Source organism: Zosterops lateralis, assembly GCF_965231275.1.
Source record: "Zosterops lateralis genome assembly, chromosome: Z".
Classification (NCBI taxonomy): Eukaryota; Metazoa; Chordata; class Aves; order Passeriformes; family Zosteropidae; genus Zosterops; species Zosterops lateralis.
This window is the reverse complement of record NC_139800.1, coordinates 25,832,128-25,854,384: the sequence shown is the minus strand read 5'-3', so window position 1 is coordinate 25,854,384 and position 22,257 is coordinate 25,832,128. Positions and strand designations below refer to the sequence as shown.

The 22,257-nt window shown below is 39.8% G+C and overlaps 1 protein-coding gene across 1 annotated transcript in view; it reads right to left on the bottom strand.

Moving 5' to 3' along the window:
- Window positions 1-21,059: 21,059 nt before the first annotated feature.
- Window positions 21,060-22,257, bottom strand: part of PIK3C3 (phosphatidylinositol 3-kinase catalytic subunit type 3) — a 67,637-nt gene continuing 66,439 nt past the window's right edge. Inside the window, exon 25 of the mRNA XM_083883555.1 lies at window positions 21,060-21,898. Coding sequence (XP_083739681.1) covers window positions 21,884-21,898 — 15 coding nt within the window. The 3' untranslated portion in view covers window positions 21,060-21,883. The remainder of the gene's footprint in view (window positions 21,899-22,257) is intronic.

The window sequence follows — 22,257 nt, the reverse complement described above, 5'->3', positions numbered from 1 at the left end:
TGTTATTCAAAGGTTCTGCTCCATGGCAGAATAAATTTAAACTGAGACTGCCACAGAAAGATACCCTGTCCCACTTGCACTACTCCTGGTGTTCCTGAGCTCACTGAGTAAATCAATTCAGTGAGTTCAGCCATAAGAAATCCAATACTATAAAAGTGATGGATTGGGATTTTGTTTGCTTGCTGCCTGAACACTGTAGGTGCAGGTCTTACCCAGCACTGGGACAGGGGACTGACAGACAGCATTAGGCTGAAAGGAATTTGCAGTTTTGGGGAACCGCGGTAGATTTGCACCATCTGTGCAGAATGGTCACAAAACACACAGTAGCCAGTATGTTAAAGCTGATCTCAGGATCTGAAAATACAATACTGAACTCAACATACGGCTTCCAAAAAAGCAAATCAAACTAAACCAAACCAACCCAAACCTCCTTGCTTCAACTAGTCATTCCTGAATTGATCTTCACTGTTGGTCAGGCCATTCACCACCACATGTGGGCTTCCAGTAACAAAAGAGCATGGGAGGAGTGACAATTTATAAACAGAGTTTGAAAACCAAGATGGATGATCAATCCCAGAATGCATTTCTCAGACATTGTATCCTGAATAAACACCAAAAAGAGCTGCTGTGTCTGAAGTGAACTAATACAAAGCAGATTAATGAATTGACCTGAATAAAGGCAATCCATTTTTCATATTCTTTTAAAATATTACCTTTTCCCCCTTGCTAAATAAGAAACTGGAATGTTGAATCAGTTAAGTGCATCAATTTGATAAAAACCATGCAAATCTTTAAATATATAAAGGCACCATCTATAACATTGACAGTTCAGATAAAGGGCTTAGTTTTAGTTGGAAATAAAAGTTCCCAGTATGGAATGTAAATGCAAACATTTGTTTTATTTCTTTTTTAAAGTACTTTGTATTTTCTTCTCTGACAGTTACAAATTGCATGGGTAATTTATTGAAGTTTTCTCTCACCACAAACACAGTCCTCCCTTCATGAAAAGGCTTGCTAATATTGTAGGAGGCTGGATAGAAATGCAGAACTTGAGGGACAGTGGGAAGGAAGATAATAAACACAGAGGAATGACACAGATTAAAGGAAAACAAATAGCAGGCAGCAGTTCAAATGACAAAATGCTGGGGTATTAAAAAGAAATCTATCATATGTGCCAAGAAAATGCATGCACTACACAGCATTCCTGTGCTTCCTTCCTAACTTGGGGTTCACTATCCATCTTCTTTTCCCTTTGAAAGGGAATTGGCTATTACTGATGTGCCCAGCTCAAACCCTTGCCTTTCAAGAAAGAAAAGAGCATAGCAAAAAAGAATGGAGGTACATACACTCCTTCAGTTTCCTTCTCTAAAGGAAACTTCTCCTTCCATTTCCTTCCCCTTCCTCTCCCATCTCCTGTACCAGCACAACAGAGTCTAACAGCGATGGTGAACAGGACAAAAATGTAAAAATGATGCAATAAGTAAGGTTTTGCTGTTTGTTTTAACCCAAATAATTTCACAGACCTGGTTTAAACAGCAGCTGTATCAACAGGGCTGAAAGGATGGCAGGGAACTTTGTGTGCTGCAGAAAAAAATGTAGAATATAACTGCTCCCAGGGGAACCATTCAGACAAATGGTTTGTTGTGCCCATTCTGCCTGGGGAGAACAAATTTTAGGACAGATTCAGCTCAATGAGATTGCATGGCAGTTAGGATCTTGCTCAGTGCCCAAGTGCTGTGTAGTGGGGTTTTATTTCCCTCAGTTAATGTACATAAATGGTCTTTTAAAACTAGTGTCTCTAATCTAATTTTGACTTCACAGAATCTAAATGAGGATAAGAAGGAATTATATAGGTGATGTGGAAATCTGAAGAGTCACCTAAAGACCCAAGAAAAGATGCTATAAAAATTAGATAAATGCGAATTAGATAAATGCTCAATTTATTACTGGAAACACTTTTGTGCCCTCCCAAACAACAAAGTAGACGGCAGGCTAGAAATCCTACCCTCTGAAGTCTACTCCTGTATAAAACAGCACAAAACTCACTTTTACAGAGTCTTCTGTAAATTAAAAATGTGGAGCCCAGAGCACTTCACATGTCTGCAATCAAGCCAGCACCATCAGATGCCTATGATGAATGAGAAGATGAATGTATTTCTTGATATTTAGGTGTCAGAAATCATGTAAAAGGTCCAATTTAAAAAGACTGAGCCAACATATCCTCAGCAGAACATTTTTTTTCCCCCCAAGAAACCACTGTTTATTGAAAACCTCCTCTCTCTGCCTTTTGGGTATATTTTGTTTTGAAATTTCTCATTTAAAGAACATAAGGAGCCATAAAAACCCCAGTGCACTGAGGTCTATACCACTTCATTAGCTTTTTCTAGGGCATTACAGAATAATTATTACTTAGAAACAGAAAATCATTAAGATTGGAAAAACCTCTAAGACCATCAAATCCAACCATTAACCCACCACAGGCAGGTTCACCATGATAACACCTCCCCAGGTGTGACATCTAAACAATTTTTTGAGCATTTCTCAAGACAGAGATTCTACCACTGCCCCAGGGCAGCCTGTTCCACTGCCTTGACCACCTTTTTGGAGAAGAATTTTTCCCTAATATACCCTATTTCCCTAATATATCCCTAATTTAAACCTTCCCTGTCTCAGCTTCATTTCTTTACAGCTGACTCTCTGCTTCTAAGAGAAGACTAGGATTTAACAGACATTTTCATCAGTCTGCCAGAAAGAAGCTGAACATTAGAAAGGTAGCTTGATAAACTATCAGTCTTTATCTCACAGCCTACAGTTTTGAAAGTCAGTAATGCAGACAGATGGTGGCAAAACAAGCCAAATTCCATGGGAAACTTAGAACTGACATTGTTTTCGCATCATTATTAAGTTACATCAGAAAACAGAAGCAGTAAAACAGCTTAGTATGCATAAAGCATTTCCTCAGTCTGCAGATAGCTCAAAGATTATAGTGGGTAACACCACAGACCAAACAAACTCTCCAGGCAGATTTTGCAACATTCTACAGCAATAGGAGCCTTATGCAGCAAAGCTTTTGGGTGGTTAAACTTATTTGATTAGGCAGAGGTACTACATTTGGGTGGGATGTAGCTCATTTTAAGCTGGCATCAGAGGTGGGAAGGGCCCTGCCCTTGTTGTGCCCAGCTCTCCAAATCCTCCTGGATGGAGGACAGGTCTGTTCTCAGCAGCAGCTCAGAGCAGCCTTCGGACTTGCCTCTAAAATGGAGGAAATGTTAAAATGCCTCGAAATGCGTATAAAATGAGTGCTTTAGACACTTGCTTCTGTCAGAAAGGCAATCTATCCTGTCTGCTCAAGCAAGGTTTCACTCAGCTCAGTGCTGGGTCAGTGGTTGGACTCAATGATTTTAGAGGTCTTTTCCAACTTCAGTGATTCAGCAATGGGGATTGTGGAGCACACATATCCCTGGAGCTCTGCAGTCTGTTCTTCCCTCCCAGACTGCACACTGGGCTCTCACAGAAGGAAGCAAATGCTGCAGCTGAGCACTTGCTGAAGCATGACCATCAGCAGCAGCAGGGGCATCAGGGAGCCTGGGTGAGGAACAGCCCTCCCTATATGTCATCAGGGGATTTCTGTCAAATCCTACTGAGTGCTCGCAAGGCCCTGGACTGAGCCATGTGCTGTGCATTGATTTTCAGCATTTTCACCCCCACTCCTTGCTGCACCAAAATCCTTAATTTAATTATTCTTTTCTTTTGTCTTTCCTCCCTCCCAAGCCTGCTGCCTCCCCTGTCAAAGCCTCATCTTGCCTTCGGTCCCTGATCCAGTTTGTTCCCGAAGACTACCTGGGTTCCACGTGCCGGGCTGGCGATTCTTGTGACGCTCCGATATCCTGCTCAATTGCCTCAATTAGTTTCCACTGTACACATGGGTGTAGCATTAATGTGGCATCTGTGTAGCTCAGGGAATATCTGCTCCATTGTGGAGATTTTCCATCACTTCTAGGAGAGAAAGATTACTGTGCCCTTAACTGCATCACTGCCTTAGCCAGAGGAATTATCTTTTGCCTCCTTGTCTTACCTACAGCCACTCAAGCTTCTCTGCAGGTGTTGAAATGTGGGAAAAATGGGTTCTCTGGGAGGGAGGTGAAATCGCAGACCATCAAGGCTGTAGAAAAGTAATTCATTGGAAAGCTTGAAGCCTGAATCACAGAGCTGCACAAGGCTGTTATAACTGCTGTGCCTTGATTGAACTTTGTGTAATCCCAGCCGAAGTGCACCTCTTTGCCCCATTTGAGCTGTCTATAAAGCTGAGGAGCTCCTCAGGCTGCAGAGTAGGACTTTGAAACCTTCATCAGGCTCAGACTGCTCAAACTGCTTGCAATAAAATGTAGACAAGGATTATCTTGCGGGGGATAAGATCCAGACTTTATAATGGATATTTTCCATTTGAACCCATGAAAGTGCTGCCCAAATTTGCCCCATGGTCTTCAATGGGAGACCAAAGGATAGTGGGAAGGGCATACTCAGAAGGTGAAACTACAGACAATGTGGATTGTTTTAAATATAATAGTTGCAATAAAGTGTCTAAAAAAGTAGTTTGTTCAGTAGAGGTCATGAGAAGGGAAGGCTAATGCTTTCTAAAAAAGCTGATGATTTTGCCCTTGGATCCAAGGTGATAAAACAGCTTTTTCAATAAGACACTATGTTAGGTTCGGAGATTTTTTTTTTTCATATAAAATCCAAGCTCCTAATATCCCTTATTCTGGGAATTGGTAGAGGAGAATTAGCTAACATAATTTTATTTGACAGACATCGAAGCTAAGGAGAACATTTTCAGTGCTGGAAGGTTTATGTTATCACTTTTCATCCATCTTACCTTCTTCACAGTATAACTGCTGAAGCTGCTGGCTGGTTTCAACTGTATCTAGTGGACTGGGGAGGTCAGAAAGAGATTTTATGGATGTATGTTTCACAGAAAAGAATCTTTAATCAAGAAAGGAGACTGTATTAATTTCTTTTCTGATTAAAACAGCTACAGTATGAGAGCAAGAATTAAGAATCTCTTAAAAAGAGAAAGCATCCCAGAGATTTTTATAATCCTCCTAGCTTTAGGAGACAAAGCCCCAAAACTAAAACAAGAAATACTGTCACCGTTTGAAGATTCAGCTGAGTGAGCACCCTACAGCAGACCAGTCATCTCTGTTCTTAAAACTTCCAATATTCAAAGAACCAGCTGTTCCCATGCAGTATTTTGGGTGTCCAATAGATGCCCCTTTGGATTTGATCTGTGCTTAGAAGGAAGCAAAGCCAACACTGTCTTTTTTCTCCTTTTGTAACTGATTCTGATTTTGCTTACTTCCCTTCACATGTGCATGTCTCCTGGAAGACAGTTTCAGTTCACCTAATTCAAACTCCACAGCAGTCTCCAACAACTCTGCTGATGGGCCTGAAGCAAATAAAAAAGCTTGATGATTTTAAATGGCTATTAAACCCTTTGTTTCCAAGATTTTTAATCGATTTCATTAAATGTTTCTCTGCCATTCATTTATCTTACTAGAATATTTGACTGTTAAAAGACTAGGAAACAAGATGAATGGACACCAAAATTCTAAACCACCCTCAGCCCATAACAAAATTTTTCCAAAGCATTACAGCTCTTCACAGAAAGCCCTTAAAAGGCAGTGGGATCATGGAGAAAGACCTGGACTTATTCTAGAAACTCAGCTGCCTTTCCAAAATATAGGATATTCCCCAGGGGCCAGGAAAGACAGAGCAGTGTGCTCTCTGTTTCCTTCCATAGTACTGCTCAGCAGGTACAGTCATTCCTTAACATGTAGGGAACTTTTTTCACTTATATCACAGTTTCTGGGGGCTCTAAGCCGTGTACAGAAATTGATTTATCTTCATTTAAGTGTTAAGAAGGCATATCTTCCTTTGAACTGGAAGTACTTTAACTACATTCATCACTTCTCCCAGTTAAACTTTTTTCATCTGATTTCTTCCTTCAGGAGAACCCTGTATTTTTCACTATGTTTCATGTTAGTTCGTATGATTTTATCCCTCACAATCTTGCAGTGTAACACAAGAGGCAAGAATGAGCCATGGGACAATAGGAAGAAAAGGCTGTCCTAAAATGTGTTTGCTGGTAGAGACAATCTCCTGTGGAAACTCACTATGAGAAAGATCTGAAAAGCACAGGTGTCCTTTCCTCATCCTTTAGGAAGAAACAAAATTATAGAAGCCCTTTTTCTAAGGGACCTGTGCTGCGGCAGTAAATCATTACCCATGGAAGCAGCACATCATTTTTCATGTCTCAGACAGCATGATCTGCAGGCAGTAATTCCCTTTTGATTGGGGCCTTCTTTTACATACTGAGATACCACAGCACATGATAAAAGTGGAATCCCAAAATGAGCTCTACTGCCTTCAGGGGAAAACTGTTTCTTCCAGAGCAGCCTCTCATGTCCTGCTGTGTCACTCTGGGTCTTTTCCTGTGGCAGGTATTATTTTCACATACTATAGTTAATTTCAGCTAATCAAAAAGCTCCACCTGTTGAAAACATTATGCTGAAAACAGACCTTAACAAAATATACATGTAAAATATGTATCTGTATTTTTACTTCTTTTGGGAGAGAAAAACCTCAATATCCTCAGTTCTATTCGTCAGCAGTGCCAGGTTTGTTTTCATAGTGAGCCCCTCTGTGGAAAAGTGATTAAAAATAACAGTCACTGTGGGCTGACTTTTAGAAAAGTCTGTCCAAATCATCTAAGAGGCAATTGACTTACTGGAGCATAGGCTTGTCTTGACTGCTATGGACTAAAAGTGGTTTTACAAAGCTCTTTGTGTTCATAAACTCTATCTATAACATCTTTCATGGTGTCTTTTCTGCAAAGTACAATGTGAGCTCACGCACAGTGAATAATTAACAGTCAATGGGTTAAGAATAGTGGATATGGAAGCAGTTCCCAGGAGGGATTTTTTCCTCTTTTTCTCACTTGACTTTTCAGAAGAGTATTTAAATAATTGGAGACAAGAGAGATTATATCCAAGAGGTAATTAATATCAGTCATCAAAACTAGATGCTTTTATGAGCTTTAATGAATGAGGAGTCCAACAGCTTGGGGGATTGTGCCACACAGAAAAGTTCTGGTCATGTCATTGCTCTGTAGTATGGTCCAGAGTCCCTGGAGTATGGTGGTATCAGTATGGTACTGATTTCTCTCAGTACAGAGATTTCTGAGAGAAATCACAGCCCATGGAAAGAAGCAGTATTCAGGGAAACTATGTCAGCCTAGAGCCCAGGAAGGACACAGGCTTTGGCTCTCCTGCAGAACTTTCATCAGTAGCTGACAACTGTTGTAAAATGTCTGATGAAACTCTGCGTGATGTCTGATTCTCCTGAAGGGCACTTTTTTTCCTATTTCTTCAGAACAAACTCATCAGACTGGGGCTGCCACAAACTGAAAGCTTACCTCCTCTTAGAGCCCTGATTTAAGTGCTGGTAGAGTTTAAACCCAGCAAAACAGGCATAATATCATGCTCAACCTGAGGCACAAATTTTAAGGTAAAAGAGGGCGACTGAGAGATTTATCAAAGTGATCTGACTTGGTGGAGTCAGCAGCACAGACACTCAAATTCTGCTCAAAAGCTGTTTTAAGCACTCAGGTTCCTCCTTTTTCTTTCCTTATGATCTCAGCATTTAAATAAAGGCAATTTTTATCCTGCTTCCAGCACAGTTAGATGTTTCTTTTGTGTACGATGCTTTAAATGTTCTTTAATTATCATCACACATAATCAAAGAGTATTATCAAAGAAATCAAACTGCAGACAAAGAGACTTAGAACAGTTACAGCTGTGTTCAGCTCTTCAGATAAAGGTCACAACAGCTTCAAGACACAGCACATATCAGGTTCAGGTGCTGGCCACTGAAGTCAGTATTCACCCAGAGCAGATATGGGGAGGAGGGGGGTTGGGGGGAGGGAAGAAAGAAAATAAACAAAACCAAATCCACAAAACCTAAAGCTGGAATATTCTAAACTAATTTAGACGAAGAAAGAGGTAAGATATTCCATGGGATTCTTCCTACCCAAACAAAGTAAGGAGTTCCTCCTTTTCTGCCATCTCATTTCAAAGACCTGGAGTGAAGGCAAAAGCAGTAAAAAACACAGCCTTAATAAATACTGAAGCATAATTGATCTGGTTCATAACCACTGCTCCATGGAGACTGGCCATGCTTTAAAAACAGGATGTATTTAATCACAGTGTCCCACTGACATCACTTCAAAGGCAGCTTCAGCTGCTCTCATCTTCAAGAGAAAACTTGCTTGTCCAGACTTCAATTAATCCCCACACTGTCCAATTTCTCTTCATTTTCAACCTTGTTCAGAATCTTTGCACAAAATCCTGTCACATCAACCTATTCTTCTGTTTGAGCACATAGGTCTTCAGCCAAAAAGGAAGTATGAAAACTCTTACCCAGACTTTTCTTCCCTGCACTGTAAGCCAGTGGTGTAGCTTCTTATTAACTTATTTATTTGACATTAATCAAAGCTAAAGATAACACCTAGGGTTCAATCTTCTCAATTTTAGTCCATTAGAGAGATAGACAGTCTTCTGGCTTATGCAAATCAAATTCTTCCCTATTTTGCCTAAAAATTAATTATGATAAAACATTTCTTCAGCACATGCTCAGATTTTCTTAAAACTGTAAGATTTGCTTTTTTAAACAGGAAAATCTTCAATCTCCTAGTATGTTGCGGTGTGCATTTTGGGTTTCCCAAAATCTGTATGCCTCTGATATTTGTTTTGTAATGGCTTGTCCCAATATCCCCCATGCCCAAACCCTCTGTGGTTCTTCCCTGGTGGTGGGTCTTGTCAATCACCCTGTAACCCTGCCTAAAAGCCTGGAAAATTCTGGTGGAGATGCTCAGTGGTTTGGCAAGTTCCAAGTTCTCAGGTTCCCTCCTTCTCTTATTGTTTGGTTAAGTGTCTAAGTGTCCCCTGTTCCTGGTCACCTCCCCCCCCCCCCCCCGCCCCTCCCCCCCCACCCCATGGATTGGTTCCAGGTACTCCCCTTCCCTGTCTACGCCCCTTCTACTTAACTTGACACCTGAAGCACAGACCTCACATTTCAGGTGGGCCTCCAGGTGGAATAAACCTGGTTGCTACCCACATGAAGAGTCCTCCTTTCTTTCACACCGTTTGCCACGTTCCTCCTTGAGGTTCAGACCCACCAAACCTAAAAGGTACAAGGCTGTACCCCTTGTATGCAGACCAGTGAGCAAGCTAGCCGGTAAGCTGCTCAGGACACCTGCATACTAATATACTCTTGTGTTTTGCAGAAGTTAAACGCTTCCTAATTCTCATTTGACATTAAGTAATTTAAGTAATTTTATTTAAACTTCTATACTTTAGAAGTAGACCAAACCTCTGAAAAGCATATTAAATATTCACTTATGTTTGAATAGTTTTCAGCATGGAATTTCCTGTATTTTATATATATATATATATATATATATATATATATATATTTTAAAGCCTTGGCACTCATAAAAAGCAGAAGAGTATGGAACTTTCTTGTTGAACAAACCTGACCTCTATGCAAATAATTTATTTTTCTTCTTAAGGCATATTTTCGTCTTTTAAGACAAACATTCTGTCTTGTTTTTTTTTTTTTCTTTTTTTCTTTCCCAGAGCATGTGCAGTGAAATGGATTACAAAATGCACATGCATTGTACTTTTAAACATAGGACCAGCTATGCAAGGTCAGTTGTATCATGTCATGCCTTCAACTGTGACAAGTAACAAAAGTTAAAAGAAGAGTGAGGCTATGTTGGTAAGAATATATGAATATTTTCCTGTTTATCCTCTCAGTTTTCAATGAGTTGTAGATTCAGAAATCCTTCAATTGTGGGTAATATTGTATTTAACTGACCTTGATGAATGTTTCTTCCATGCATTTATCTAATTGCTATTTAGTATCCACAAACACTATGATAAAGAGCTCCATAGTTCAATTATGCACTGTGTAAAAAGATCTTTTGTTTCCAACCTTTGTCTTCATTTCCTTTCAATACCATCTGTTCACTAAGAAAAATACAGTAATTTCTTCTTCACTCCTTTTTTTTTCTTACCACTCAGGATTTTCAGGATAGCTTAGGACGGAAGGACCTTCTCGAGACCACCTGGCCCAACTCTTTTGCTCAGACAGGACTGCTTGGAGCAGATGTCCAGTTGAGTTTTGTACATATCCACTGATGGAGATTTCAGCACTCCTCTGGGCAACCAGTCCTCCAACTGACCACCTCCCCAGCTCTTGTCATGCCACTGGGCACTACAGGGAACTGTCTGACCCTCCCTTCCTTCCCACTGTCTGTTTATAAGATAAGATACCCCTGTAATAAGATACCCCTGTGCCTTCTCTTCCCTTCTCTAGGCTGAGCAGCCTCAGGTCTCTCAGCCTCTCCTCACAGTAAAGTCTCTTCCTCAGCAAGATTTTTATCTTTCTTGTACTGGGTAGCCCAGAACTGGACATGGCATTGCAGATTTTAAAGAACTCTTTCCCAGCCTTCTTCATTCATCTCCTTCTTAGGCTGAAGTTTCTTGGTCCAGCTATTGGTCCTGTGTTAGGAGGAATTTTCTTCCCTTGCTTATGGTTTTGACTTATCTTCCTATTCTCTAGGCCCAATCCATTTTGGAATTGGACAGCCATGGCTTTTCTTGCATTCAGTGTGTGGATGCACATGCGCAGGAGCATGAGAGTGTTTTCTGTACATTCTCTAATTCTAACCAATCCTAATGTTCACCTGCTCTTTGACTATGGAGCATGACAAGATTTTTCCTTAAAATATTCTGGGTATTAGAATATTTCTTACCTGAATAAGCATTTTAACAATTGGAGCTACGTAATACCAGTTTTCCCTTATGGTGATGGTCATGGTCCACTGAGCAGACTTTCAAAACTAACAGGATGCTTATAAGAAAGATGGGGACAGACATTTTATTAGACCTCTAGCAAGAGGAAAAGGGATAGTGCTTTTAAGCTAAAAGAATGTAAATTTAGACTAGATATTAGGAAGAAATTTTTTACAATGAGAGTGGTGAGGCCCTGGCACAGGTCAACCACAGTAGCTCTGGCTGCCCCACCCCTGGGGGTGTCCCCAAGCAGGTTGGATAGGGCTCTGAGCAATTTGCTCTGGTGGAAGGTGTCCCTGCCCATGGAAGGTGGTATGGAACTGGATGTTATGTAAATGTCCATTAAAACCCAAATTATTCCATCATTCCATCACTTTTTACAGATAAACTTTTGATAACTGTTTTTGCAACCCAGAACATGGCTTCATGGTGTGGAGTCAGTCACAGGAAGGCATTACTGCCCCCTTAACAATAATTTTTAAGGCTTAACTTTTGGATGTCTCTTTCCAGCTGTATCTTGTGTAATGCTAAGGTCTCTGAATATATTACCTGGTTTGTTCTCCACCAGAAGTCATTTGGCAAAGTGTAGAAATCTGGCTAAAAGGATTTTACTGTGTACTTACTCAGTTTGGTTTAAAACCAATAGTTGACAGCTCTTCTCACTGTTAATTGGAAAACAAAACCTTAATTTATGTTTTCTGGTATTTTCAGGATGATCAAAATGAAGATGTGCAAGTACACATTTTCTTCACAGGCTTTTAGGCAGCTATCCAGTGTCCCTTCTGATTTTACAGTTAATTTAACTATCAAGATCTACTTATGTTATTTAGAAATGCCTTGTCATTTGGGCTTGGATTGCTAGTTTTTTCCATAACTACCTGTATTATAGGAACACTCATTGATTACAGACTTTCGGTAACAATCACTATGTATATGTAATGATATGATCCTTGCTCAGAAGAGCTTGCAGATTTAAAATATCAAGAGATGACAACACGGATGGACGAGATGAAATAAGAATCATTTGGATACCTGATACCTGATGCCAGATAGGATTTAAAGGATTCTGGCAAACCTCTTCATACATGTGAAATGGAAAACAGCTGGCATGGTATCCATGGAGCACTGGGATGAAATCTGTCCTTTCTTGTGCCAGCAGGAATTCACTGTAATTATTTCAAATTCAAGTAAACCTAATTTCTTCAATTATTCAAATAAATACTAATAAAAAAATTCTCCTTGTCATCCTCAGTCATGCTGAACTTTATAGAATTAAACAAAATATGAAGGGAATACCAAATAAAATCCTCAAGAGACATTTCAAAACTGCAATGTATGTACTGCACTTTATAAGTAGAAATTAATGCTTAATTTCACATAATTAATGCAAATCTCTGCCTTAGAAAAGTTAATAATTTATGCTTCCTCTAGCATCTTTCCACTACCAGGAACTGAACACATTTGCTATTTTAAGCTTCACAAAACACCTGAAAGCAGGTAAATAAGAGAGATCAGAGAAAGCACATCTGAAGCCTAGCTATCGTGGCAACTGGACGCTATGAGAAGATTCAGAGCCCAAGCTGGGTATACGAGAACAGCTACTTGGGGCTGTGTAATTTCCTGGAGCTATGTAATTATCTCCTCTGTGATTTAAGCTCTGTTGATGTGCCTAGTTGTGTGAAATACCCTTGAGTCTGCTCCAGCTCCTGAGAAGTTAGCATTTCTAGAAAATGTGGTGCTTTTTGCTGCAACATCATCCATTAATAAATTTAGAGAAAAGCAGTCTTACTGGGACACCACCGTCTCCCATTGTTCTGAGGGGAGATTGGTCATTATAGCTATCGCAGAATCTCAGAATCGTTTGGGTGGGAAGGAGCTTTAAAGACCATCCATCTCTTTTCAACCTCCTTCCATGGGCAAGGACATCTTTCACTAGCCCAGTGTGCTCCAAGCCCTATCTATGGGCATTTGAGTACAGGAAAAGCATCACAGTGCTCAGTGATGGGTCTTGTACTCCTTATACTTTATTGTATGTGAAGGTCTCAATTTCTGGTGAAGATGGGCTCATGGAAACAAAGGTAATAAACTAGATGAAAATGTGATAGGATTAACCCTTTCCCTGAAAATTCCTGTACGTATGACTCCTCTTGGAAAGCAAGTGTGAGACTATGGAGTCAAACAAATTAAAGCCGAAACGTGAGCTGGATGCACACCTAATCCAAACCTCACAGTGAATTCCACTGCTCAGAGTCTGCATGCCCATGGCTATGACCTCCTGTTGCAGATGGAGAGTGTCGCTGCCCAGGTCTAGCTGCAGGGAGTGGCAATAGATCCTTGTCAGCAGGGAGGCATGGGCTAGGACGTTCCTGCTAGCAGGAGTCGCTAATGTCAATGAATAAGAAGTGGGAACGATGAAGGAAGCCTGAAAAGCAAAGACTTTAATAGCAAAACAAAGAAATACACTGTACATATAGGGCTCCTTCAAAGACCCAAAACTGAGGAAAATGTGACAATATATAGGGTAGGTCTAAGGGTAAGGGTCCAATTAGAAACCCAAGCTGGGAACATAACCATATTTGTAAAACATAACTCAGTAATCATAAAAACATGACCTTATTTGGAGTAACTTCATTAACATGCAAACTCCCATGAACCTTTACTACTCGCCACAACTAGAAAGGGGTTTCCATAGCCATAGGTTTATAGTTGCTTCAGCTTGGCCGACTCCCACAGGAGATGGCCCAGTGCTTTGAACCTCTCTGCTGACAACTAGGAGGACCTGACTCTCTTAAAATTGTCCAAACCTCCCATGGCTAGGACATCCAGTTAGGAATACCCTCTACCTGGTTCTTGGAAGGAACATGCCAGTACAGGAAATCAAAACAGTCATATGAGTATTTTTTGCTTCATAGAAATATCTGCATCAAGTTCTCAGCATGGTCCACAGAAATTTATTTAGCCATGGTCAGTGGAATTTAGTAATTTCAATCAGCTCGTACGAAAGCAGGCACATGGGACTTGATCCAGTTTGGCTAAAATGAAGCACACTGTGCCATTTGAAATGGCCTGAGGTAGCCAAGACTACCATGGCAGGGTGACAAAGACAATATGGAAAATAATGGGTAATCCATGCTCCTGTAGAGCAATACTTAAAGTCTAGGAGGGATAGTGGCTAAATCAAGGATGTACTTTGAAGAAATTTCTTTTAGAAATCCTAATCCGTGATCAAAATAAAAAACTAAGGTTGGTGATCCTTACCTGCTTGTCTGGCAAGGCAGATGGAAAGAAGAGATCTTGAGCAACTATCCAAGGGTAGCAAAGAACTGAACAGTATCCTGTAGATACTGAAACATACAGGATCAGAACATACATACAGATGGCAGCTTTAATCTAGTATAATTAAAATAAGGGTAATTGCCCCAAATCTGTACTAACGAGGCAGCAACTGCAATGGCCCCAGATTCCTCCTTCATGCTCCAGCATTAGAGTATTTTGTGCAAAATGAATTCAAACATTAACCAGTGATTGCATCTTCAGAGTCTAATCCAAGACTGACACTGCAGTCACAAAACTCAGGACAGCTGGTAACCTGCCCACCAGAGCTGTGCCTGCCTTTGCCCCAGTACCAACACCAGAACTGAAATGGCATTGGCTACAACAAAATTCAATATAAGCAACAAAACCAACAACCTTTATGACTGAACAGAAGGCTCAACACCAAAACTGTTGAGGAACATTAGTAGGTACATGACTAGGGATATAAACAGGGACAACCAAATAATGAAATAGTGGAAAAGCATAAGCTAAGCAAGCCTTCTGTATACACATATAATAGAGATGTAAGACTGAGCTGTAGGCATTCTGATTTATGCTGATTTCCAAGTTTTAAATGAGTTCTTGCTCACTTATACGCCTGAAACTGTAAACAAGAAAATAATTTTTGGGACTCGTAATTCTCAGTTGTTCTTGTACAGCCCCATTTGCATCCCATGTGGTGATAAAGCAGAAAAAAAATCATACAGCTTTTAGCTATCCTTCTGGCTGTATCTCTTTACTGAAGGAAATAATTTATCTGTTACAACATATTAAATCAGGATCAGGTACACACTAAGCTGCATGACATGGATGCAGGAAACATGGACACTGATAAAATGGCCTGACAATGTGTCTTGTGGTTATTGCTTGTTTAAGCTATTGCTTGTTTAAAAAGTGCTGTATTTCAGTCCAGCTTTACTTGTGCATTTACAGAACTGTAGGATTAATTAACTATTAATGAAAGAACAGAAACATATTCCCTTTCCCTGTTTTTACTAGAGCTTTCTAAGAGAGATGAGTGGTAAGAACTGCCAGAATACAGTTCGACAGGAACAGAGGTTCCAGCAAATACATTTCTTCAGGCATCTTTGAGCTCTAAGGTATGGAACTAACAAAAGCCAATGAACCAAGTCTGAACACAAAGTGCAATCAAAACACACTGCTATTTGGCAAGATATAATGGCACTTCCCAGATCCATCTCAAATTAAAGCCTCAAGCTGTGGTACTTTTTGTATGAGACAAGTTAAAAATGGGTTCTGCACCACTGAGTTTACAGAGCTGGGAGGGAAATGGAAGTTCAAGAAGCAAAAAATCTTCAAGGCCAATGGACAATATGCCATGATTGTAGCACAGAGCCTCTCAGTTCTCGTTTCAAAAGCAGGATTTGTCAAGTTAGAAGCAGAACAGGAGCTGAGACCTGTCATCTCCTTGTTTGCAGAGTAAGATGCCACACAGCACCTTGTTACTGGCACCCTGCAACTTGGTAAAAGTAAGTGCAATATGGCCCAATATCCTTGAAAACATACCACCTAGAGGTTTTAGTAAATTTTGTGGATTAACTACACAAAACTCCTCTGAACTATATAACTACATTTTTCCCATATTGAGGATTTCAGGAAGTACAGGTCTTAACAGGTCTTCATAGCCAGGTCTCTGATACATAGTTTGCTTTTAAGACAACCTCATTCACTGTCCCAAGGTTTGCGGCTGTGCTTTCCCTTGGAAAAGCAGAACCTCACCAGAGACCTTAGCTGAATCATTCCTTTAAAGAAACAGCTTCCTGCCATGCCAGTGATGTCCTTATCCCTGAGGTCGGTGAATGACTCAGACAATCATCACTGCACCAGGATCTCCCCTTCACTGCTGTGAGGTCAGAAAACTCAGCATCTGAGTCTGTCACTGCAGGATCAAGGAAGTTATCTACATAAGAATGGCTCCCAGCAGGGACAAACAAAGGGAGAAAAATTCCAAGTTTAAGCTGAAATGGAAGCTGCCTACTACTTCAGGGAATAGACACTGCTAGTAGACCACTGTGTTTTCATCAGAAATCTTTCACTTGTATGTCAATTAATGAAAATACAGCATTAGAAAAATGACAGGACAACTGAATGCACGGAATAAGTACTACTGACATCACCAGGTAAGGGGAAAAATCCCCAATCCAGTATTTATTGGAAAAGAAAAAAAATGCCATCAGGCAAGATGCACAGCCATCTCTCTATACATGCACCCAAATACAGAACTTAGGTTACCTCACCTGAACTTCACAGGGAAGAAGTCTGTGGATGGTTTGTTAAAAGCAGAGATTCCACCTAATTACTTCCCATCTTCTCAGCTAGAAAACTGTTCATATATGTCTGTGCAAGAAAATTAATTACCTTTAAAAAACTTTTTTTTTTTTGTGATGTGAGTTTTTCAGTCTCTAATCAGTGAGAGATGTTAAATTAAAGTGAGAGAGACAACCCTTTGGTTACAATTACCTTTATATTCTGATGCCCAGTGAAAGAAGACACACCAAAAAAAGGACTGTAGTGAATTATCTTTCCACTTTATAGATAAGGTAGAGACAAAGCAGTTTGTTTGTCACTTTGGCATGTTTATCTCTATGATTTACCAGTTACATAATCCAATCAACATCTAAACAGAGAGCAAGACAAGGAAAGTGAAATTATCTTACTGTCACTCTAAGAACTACAGGCTGGACCAAAGTGAATTGCCTGACTATGGAAGAAAGGATTCCAGAGCTACCCAGAGTGCTCACATTGGTTCAGTCAGACCTTCACATCTCTTTTCCTACACTGCAGGTTATGAACATTGACCATTATAAACTGCCACCTTCTGATTCCTCACTACTGATGAACAGGACACTCTTCTATCAGAGGAAGGAATTCCGAACAGTTCTTTTAAATTTTGCACAGCTTCTAATTGCATAGGCATTTTATTTAGAGTTTAAGTACCTTCCTGGGGTATAGCTTAATTCCCTTTGGAAGGGACTGTCCCACACACAGCTGAAGTCATTAATGCATGTTTATAAATGAGCTGATGTGGTAGTGCATTTAAGTTGTTAAAATAATTAATGCTTACGAGTTCTGTATTGCTCTGTTCTAGTTTCTGTACCACTCTGTTCATATTTTGAAGTTGGTTTATCCTTGATGTTGTACCCTTCCTTGAGTTGTCTATCTGTCCTCACCTTGCCCATTCTTTCAGACTGTTCTCTGTCAGTCTCCACCATGGGCCAACCCCTACCTAAACGCCTCCTTGGAATTCCCCTAAACTACAACATCCCATTGGGCCATGTGACCCCTTCTCCTCCCCCTGTCCTCCCCACTGGCTCCTAAATGATATTATTCTATAGTGAAATCCTCCCACTCCTCTCCCTGATTGGTTGTGTTCAAGTTTCCATGCCTTGGTCCTCCCCTGTTTATAAGTCAGTGTACCCTAAGATCTGGGCTCTTTTCTGCCTTGTCCCTTTGAGTATTTTTTTTCTCCAAATAAACCCTTCGGATTACACAAACAGGAGAGCCTCCTCTTCATTCTTGCCTTTGGCCTGTGTCTATTAACCGTCTCAGTGCTGTAGAGCAATAGTTTTAAGCCAGTGCTCCCAACAGCCTGCTTGGGAGTAGTCTCCCTCTGGTACCACTGCTGGGGTGGCAGAAAGCTAGCCATAGACTCCAGCATGGCGTCAGGCTATGAATTCTTCCCCAAGCAGTGTTCTTGCTTTTTCCAGTTTGAACCTAGGCAGGTGAACCACTTCACTACTACTACTCAGGAAGCAACTGGGGCTGGGATTTTTATCCTCCAAAATGAAGTTTCTTACCCCTCGCAGGGTCCAGTCTAAATGATGGAGGGACAGAAGGGCACCAATATCACACTTCAAGTAGCCTCACTATTACAAAGAATCATCACATCAGCTGAAGAGGTTACAAAAATCTATTTTAACACAATCCACCTGCAACCCGTTTTCAATTACTCCTTTAAGACTCCTTCAATGTAGGCGCTTCAGATACTTCATAATAACCACAGTATTTTACCATCTGCTAATGATACAGGTCTTGTGAGTAAAACCTCTCCTGACTACAAGAAGCAGGCCATTTAGACTACCTCTCTTTCTGCTATCCTCATTCTGCAAGGGGGTGTTAAGATTCCCATCCACTGTTCCTTCTTCTCTTTTTCAAAGTCATTATTCCTGTAAAGCCTCACAAAAGCACTTTTTATTTGCACACATTGCACACAAGAGTAACAAAACCAGGTAACTGTCTATAAGAACAGGGATGTTTCTTGGCAGAAGGATGGAGGCCTTTTGTAGTAAAAGCACAGAGCATTTCCACGTCTTTCTCACTCCCCTACCCTGCCTTCCCCCAAAATACTACTTTGGCAGTTATTGCTTCTTTACCCCTCAAAAATAGCCTACTGTGACACTTTATGCTTGTGATGCACTGGCAGTTGAAAACAACCAATAACAGTCTACAGTAGAGAAGGAAAATGAAATTATTTCACTTGCTTCTCCCACCCTCAATCCCAAAGAATCACTACAGATTCTATAAGAAAAAAGTATGAGACCAAGATGGATGCTGAAAAGCAAATAAAGCACCCACAAGTTAGTTTTATTGTACTTTTTATCTCTAATTACATAAAATACAACTGCTGGTCAAAGTAAGTCCATGGCAAAAATACTGACTTTTATTTCTTTTGCTCTGTAATGCTTCCTGGAGAGATTTAACAGGGTGAGTTTTGACAAGTTACTCTGTGACACAACTGGTACTACCTGCTTTCCTACCTTATATTGCACCATGCTCCAATACACATGATGGAACTCCCTGCCTCACTCCACACAGCGCTGTGAGTGTGTGTGTGTGTTTACCCCCTGCTTATGCACTCACACAAACAGAAGTGCAGGGTAAAACTCCTGTCTGACATTCCTGTGGGGGCCTTCACCTGACTGGGGTTCTACCTTTGTGAAATACACAAGGATTTCACCTTTAAGAATTGTACTCTTGAAGACAGAATTTTATATAGTTATTCAAGGATTCAGAATATATTAGTTGTAACAGACATATAATACAGTGATATCAAGCCATGATACATAACCTATTACACATATTAACTCCAGTAAGTTAAAGATTTCAATAACATTAAAAAAAAATAAATCTTTCATTTAAAGCAAAGTAACTTATTTCCCTTCAGCAACCCAGCTTGATTGATTTTTCTTCTTTTCAAATGTGTTTTACTTTAAATAAATGATGCCATATTAAGTGCTAAGAGCCATGAGATTTTACAAAACAAAGTCAGAATTTTGTATAAGACTATAAAACTATTAAAAAAAAATAAACCTATTGATGTTTTTCAATTTTCAACAATACTTGGTATTTAGAAGAAAATACTTAAAGTATACATCTACTTACATCTAGTATGTTGTAGCAGTATCAGTGCTGTCCTGTTATTCATTCTATAAGGTTTCCTAAGAGCTAGGAACAGAATATGCACATCAGCCTAAAAAAAGCCCCTAGCTGGATGAAAGCTATATTCAGTTACTTTATTTGTCAGTGCTCACTCTTTTACAAAATTCTTTAGCAAACAGACTGAAAATTTATGCAGAGTCACTCAACATGCAGAAACACAGATGAACACACTGGTTGGACTATTTTCCACTGGTTCAGGGAAGCTTTTCTGCTTCTGTGCCTAATATTCTCCATTTAAAAAGTGGACAGTGAACTACAGTGAAGTCTGGCTCTTTGTAAGCATTACCTACTTAATCACATTCAACTTGGGTTCACATGCTAACATTTGTAACTTAAGAGTACAGTTTTAATAGGCTGTTGCATAGTCCAGCATATGAACAGGATAATTATAAAACACAAGGCATAGTGAACAATCATGCATTAATATGTAATGTGTTTATAAAGGTCAATATTTAACAGTTTATAAACATCTCTGCAAAGTGAAACATGTTGCAGGATCGAGTTGATGATATCTTTTGCGTTTTAGTAAGGAGACAACCTTGGCCTGTCTAGTCCACTGGTACACAGTGGGTCATTCCCATATCCTTCATAATTAGACTTGAGCAGGAGGAACAGGAAGTTTTCTTCAAAAGAAATAGATTTAAAAAAATCCCACAGTATGTACAGTTGAAAGGGCTGGGGGGTCAGAGACAAGACTTCAGGTCAGATAAAGTGTGGCTCCTTCATAAAGATCAAAAGTTGCCTGAGCACGTAGGATGCACATTCGAAACATACTAAAAGAACAAAAAAAACCTTTTTTTTTTTTTTTTTGGCAGAATTCTCTCTGAACATTTGAGTTCAGGCTCTCAGAATTATACTTGGAAGATACCACAAAGCACTGTATGTAGAACAGGTTCATGCAAAACAGAGGCAGTAGAGGAATATATAAGTCTGACAGAAAAAAACCCCAGAAAAACAAAACACAAGAAAATGATAATTACTACTTCTCCAGAGAAGAGGGAGCTAAAGACAAGAGAGGTGAAATTTGCCTCCTCTGTGGCATTTGTGTGTCTCCAGACAACTAAACAACTAGGATAATGCAGTTCTTAAGTCACACATGCAGGGGAAAAAAGGGAGAAAAGCATGAAGCAAAACTGACTCAAAAATACCAGTAAGATTCACATTCAGATCAGTTCCTCTTATATTTGTAATTGGGAAGGATTTCTTCCTGACTTAAAATGTTACTTAAAAAATACAGGCCTATTAGAGCACCCTTTGAAAAGAGCCACAAATTTATTAAGTGCTAATTACATTATTGATCATACAAACTAGATTCATTATGAACTCAACATGTGGCACAGAAGTTATTTCATGGGTGGCCTTCTTCCAGCATCAAGTAAACTGAGAAGTGGAAATCTTTGCAAAAAGACGGTAGTTACAAATATAATCAATCCTCTAGTGTGCCATGTCTCACCAAGTAAGATAAAGAAGACAAAACAGAACACCTCAAGACTGCAACAACAAAGGTTTTTATTAGAGTGAAGAATATATAATCACTGTACAGAAAACATTTAAAGCGTGAAATACTGAACTGCTCTCTGTGCATTCCCATTGCTGAGCCTGTTAGTGATCATTTAATTGGCTCCCTACAGCTGGGGTAACTTATCAGCACTTAAAAACACTTTTGTAAGCAGGCAAAAAATGATTGTCCTTTCTAAAAAATAACATTGCCCAAGGCGGAAATAAATGATCATATGAATTATATTTAAAACTTACTCAAGGAACAAAGTGGTTGGGGAGGGATGAGAGAGGACTGCCATGGTTGTGTGAGGGTTTTTTCTGCACTGAAAACCTGTAGCCCCTTCCTGCTTTGCATCTACTTCTATTTTAAATAAGAAAATATATTAACATGTACAAGAATTCACCATTAAATCCAACCTCTTCCAGTTATCTTTGGCTTGAGAGGAAGTTGCTTACTTCAACCTTTGAGGCTCCCAAGGATGGTACAAACAATCATCTTCCTTTAAAAAATAGTTGGTTTAAAACCTTTAATGAGCAGAGACTCAAAAAGCTTCTCTACCTTCTGAGTTCTCAGTTCTTCATACTATTAAATCTGCAGCTTTTGCCTTCCAAAGCTGTTTGGTGAAGTCCACAAGGGCTTGAGAAAGTCTCTGTTTTGAGCATTTGCTTGTTTCCACCATGAGCAGGCAAAAAGCTTATTTTCTCCAATACTAAAAAAAAAAAAGAAAAAAACACAAGAGCACAGAGATGACTCAATCTGGTTTACTCTCAAAGAACAAATGCTATGCACAAATGGAACTCTGTGTTTAAAAAATGTGAAATGCCTACAGGCAGATGATTTTCACAACCTTTTAAGGGGAAAGGCAGCATGGAAGCCAACTGTATGCCCCTTGACAAATTATTTCATCCAATACACGCAGTCCTGCTGGTAGACATTCCCAATCTTACTTTGGCATCCAGTATGAAAAAAACCAGAAGCCTTGTGCTGAGGTGTCTGCATTCTGTGATGCAGAAGCACTGGAGTTACAGCCTGGAGATATTCTAAATCCATGTAACTTCTACAGCTGAA